Source organism: Panicum hallii, chromosome 5, assembly GCF_002211085.1.
Source record: "Panicum hallii strain FIL2 chromosome 5, PHallii_v3.1, whole genome shotgun sequence".
Classification (NCBI taxonomy): domain Eukaryota; kingdom Viridiplantae; phylum Streptophyta; class Magnoliopsida; order Poales; family Poaceae; genus Panicum; species Panicum hallii.
In genome coordinates this window covers 59,390,319-59,393,203 of record NC_038046.1, presented here as the reverse complement: position 1 = coordinate 59,393,203, position 2,885 = coordinate 59,390,319, and the positions used below count along the sequence as shown (strand labels likewise).

At 50.5% G+C, this 2,885-nt stretch overlaps 1 protein-coding gene across 1 annotated transcript; it reads left to right on the top strand.

Moving 5' to 3' along the window:
* The first annotated feature begins 309 nt into the window (after positions 1-309).
* On the top strand, positions 310-1,792 carry LOC112892900 (NAC transcription factor 32-like). Its single transcript, XM_025959991.1, has 2 exons — positions 310-656; positions 993-1,792. Exons 1-2 carry the CDS (start codon positions 446-448, stop codon positions 1,790-1,792), a joined length of 1,011 nt encoding a protein of 336 aa, XP_025815776.1. The 5' UTR covers positions 310-445.
* Positions 1,793-2,885: the final 1,093 nt, after the last annotated feature.

The following is a 2,885-nucleotide window of genomic DNA, read 5'->3' as shown; positions in this document are numbered from 1 at the left end:
CGTCTCTCCCCTACAGCTAGCGAAGCTAACCGGGGGCATCGTCCAATGGATCCTTGTCGTCGTACGTCGGTCCATGATGGAATCGAAGGATCATGATTCATGCGTGCTAGCTAGCTCTCTGCATGCAGATGATTGGCCGCGTACGCGCCGCCTTGCTTGGAATCTTAACGACACACGCCACGCCGCCACATGTATGTATGTATCGATAGTATATATATACAAGGAGCTAGCTAGCTAGCTAGCTTGCTCATGTGATAGATCATCCACTTGCTTGCTGATCGAGATCGAGAGCAGATAGATTATAGTCGATCCAATAATAGCTAGCTATAGCCGCCGTCTCAGCTAGCTCCCCCATCCCTGTTGATTCCCTTCACGTCCGTACTATAGCTAGCTACCTGCAGCAGCATCTGGTTCTTTCTGATAGATAGCTATAGCTAGATCATCGATGGAAGCAGCCGCAGCAGCTGCAGGCGGCGGGTCGTCGTCGTCTTTGGTGTTCCGCGGGTGCCCGCTGCCTCCGGGGTTCCGCTTCCAGCCCACTGACCAGGAGATCATCGTCTACTACCTCAAGAAGAAGATCGCCGCCGCAGCCGCCGCCGTCACCTCCATCATCGCCGACGTCGACATCTACAAGTTCGACCCATGGGAGCTCCCGGGTACTGTTCTAGCTACACTTCTAGTCTGTTCATTTAGTTCATTCACCGGCAGACCTTGGTCGATCAGTACCTGCCTGCGGCCAGGCCATTATTCCGATCCACTGAGGCTAGCTGCAGCTATATCCTTCAATTTTCCCTAGCTTGCTGATGATTAGAAGATAATAATAAACATGTTTTCGGTCGTCGTTGAGAACAAGGGAGGTGAGCCAGCAGCCAGCAGCCAGCAGCGTCGTCGTCGTCGTCTCTTCTCCTTGTCTTGTCCGCTAATAGATACAAACTATGCAACAAGCTAGCTGATCCCTTTATCTGATCGATCACATGCATGATGCAAAGCAGACAAGGCCGTCTTCGGCGACGGCGAGTGGTTCTTCTTCAGCCCTCGCGACCGCAAGTACCCCAACGGTGCCCGCCCCAACCGCACCGCCGGCTCCGGCTACTGGAAGGCCACCGGCACCGACAAGCCCATCCTGGCGCCCGGCGGCGCCCACTGCCTCGGCGTCAAGAAGGCCCTCGTCTTCTACCAGGGACGCTCCCCCAAGGGCACCAAGACCGAGTGGGTCATGCACGAGTACAGACTCCTCGACACCGACGCCGCCCTCCTCACCAGGCCGCCGACCAACTCCATGAGGCTCGACGACTGGGTCCTCTGCCGCGTCCGCAAGAAGCAGCACGGCGTCGACGACTGGGTCCACTACTCATCATCACCATCCGAGCCAACCACAACGACGACACCCACCCGCAACGCCGCAGTAGTCCTCCCACCCGCAGAAGCAGTCGTTCCACTCCCACCCGCCACCGCCACCTACGACGCCGGCATCGACTGGATGAACAGCGACGGCCAGCTGCTGCACTACCTAATAGGCGGTCACGGCGCCGGCGCCGGCGCCGGCTCCGGCTCACCACCCCCGGACCCCTCCGCCGGCGCCTCTGCACATCCCGCCGGGGACAGCGCGCCGCCCCACTCCTCCCTGGTCTCCGTCCTCGAGACCATCAAGAGGAACCTCTCGTTCCAGGCCATCGACGAGCTCTACCTCCTGCAGCCCAGCAAGCGCGCCAACTGCATGATGGTTAGGGGCGACGACGAGCAGACGTCGTCCTTCTCTGTATCGGAGGCCGACGACGAGGTGTTCTTCTAGCTCTCGTCTCGCGTCGTCTACCTGCTGCTCAGATCCATGCATCTACGGATCGGAGCGGGCTTAATTAGCTACGTAACTAGCTGTCAAATTAGCCGGCCTGTGCCTGAAGTTACACGCGCGCATGTATATATATACATATATATATGTATATATATATATATAAGCGCGTATAGAATGAATTTTTCTATACACACACGTAATGTTGCAATTTGTATGTTTGGTGTCACAATAACACTGCAGTTACGTGTGTATAGTATTTTCCTGCTCTAGCAGTTTCTTAATTTATTATGGGTCTTATCACAGATCAAGACAAAAGTATGATGTAACTTGAGAAAGGGTTTTATATATGATTTTTTAACATAAATTATTGTTTTCTCAAAAATAAATTATGTTGAAATCTGATGATGCTCTACGTGACTCCACTCCAATAAATCCAGAGCGAATAAAAAAATAAATAAATATGAGCTATATATACATGCATGCAGATGCCTCAATCTGGACGAATTCTTTCTGAATAAGCTGCGCTAATCTCACTTCCTAAATCATGCATGCAGGCTTTTACCTAAATCATGCATGCACTTGTCTTGTACCAATATTTGTCACATTGGAGTTTAGAAAATTTTTCCATATTCACTTAAAATACATAGTACATCTGAGAGGAAAAGCAATAGCGCGCATGCATGCAAATGTATTTATGTCACGCTGCTATACGAAATAAACACCTAGGTCTAACACACTTGATGTGTCATGGTACAAACATACCTCATGTACACAAGCCCATACCATGGTACAAAAATCCCAGTGTTTTGCTAGACGGAAAACGGTAGACGAATTGCGAGGGGCCGTTTAGGGTTTAGACGTGTTTAAATGGGAATTAAACGGCCTAAATGGTTTGCTACTGTAGCACGATTTCAGCAAGATTAAAGAGGACTTTACTAACCTTTTGTGAAGTAAACTTGAAGCTTTTGATTTTGATATCCTCCCAAGTTGAGATATGTGCCTGAAAAAGAAGGAGCAACTATTAGAGTACGGTGTAGAACCGTAGAAGTGTAGATAATAGTGCATTACAAGCAGCATATGAACAAGAATAAGA

Bases quoted from the DNA above. Each gene is read 5' to 3' on its own strand.
- LOC112892900 (XM_025959991.1), top strand. From the start codon at position 446: ATGGAAGCAGCCGCAGCAGCTGCAGGCGGCGGGTCGTCGTCGTCTTTG. The intron at 657-992 runs GTACTGTTCTAG...GATGCAAAGCAG, and splicing joins CGACCCATGGGAGCTCCCGG to ACAAGGCCGTCTTCGGCGAC.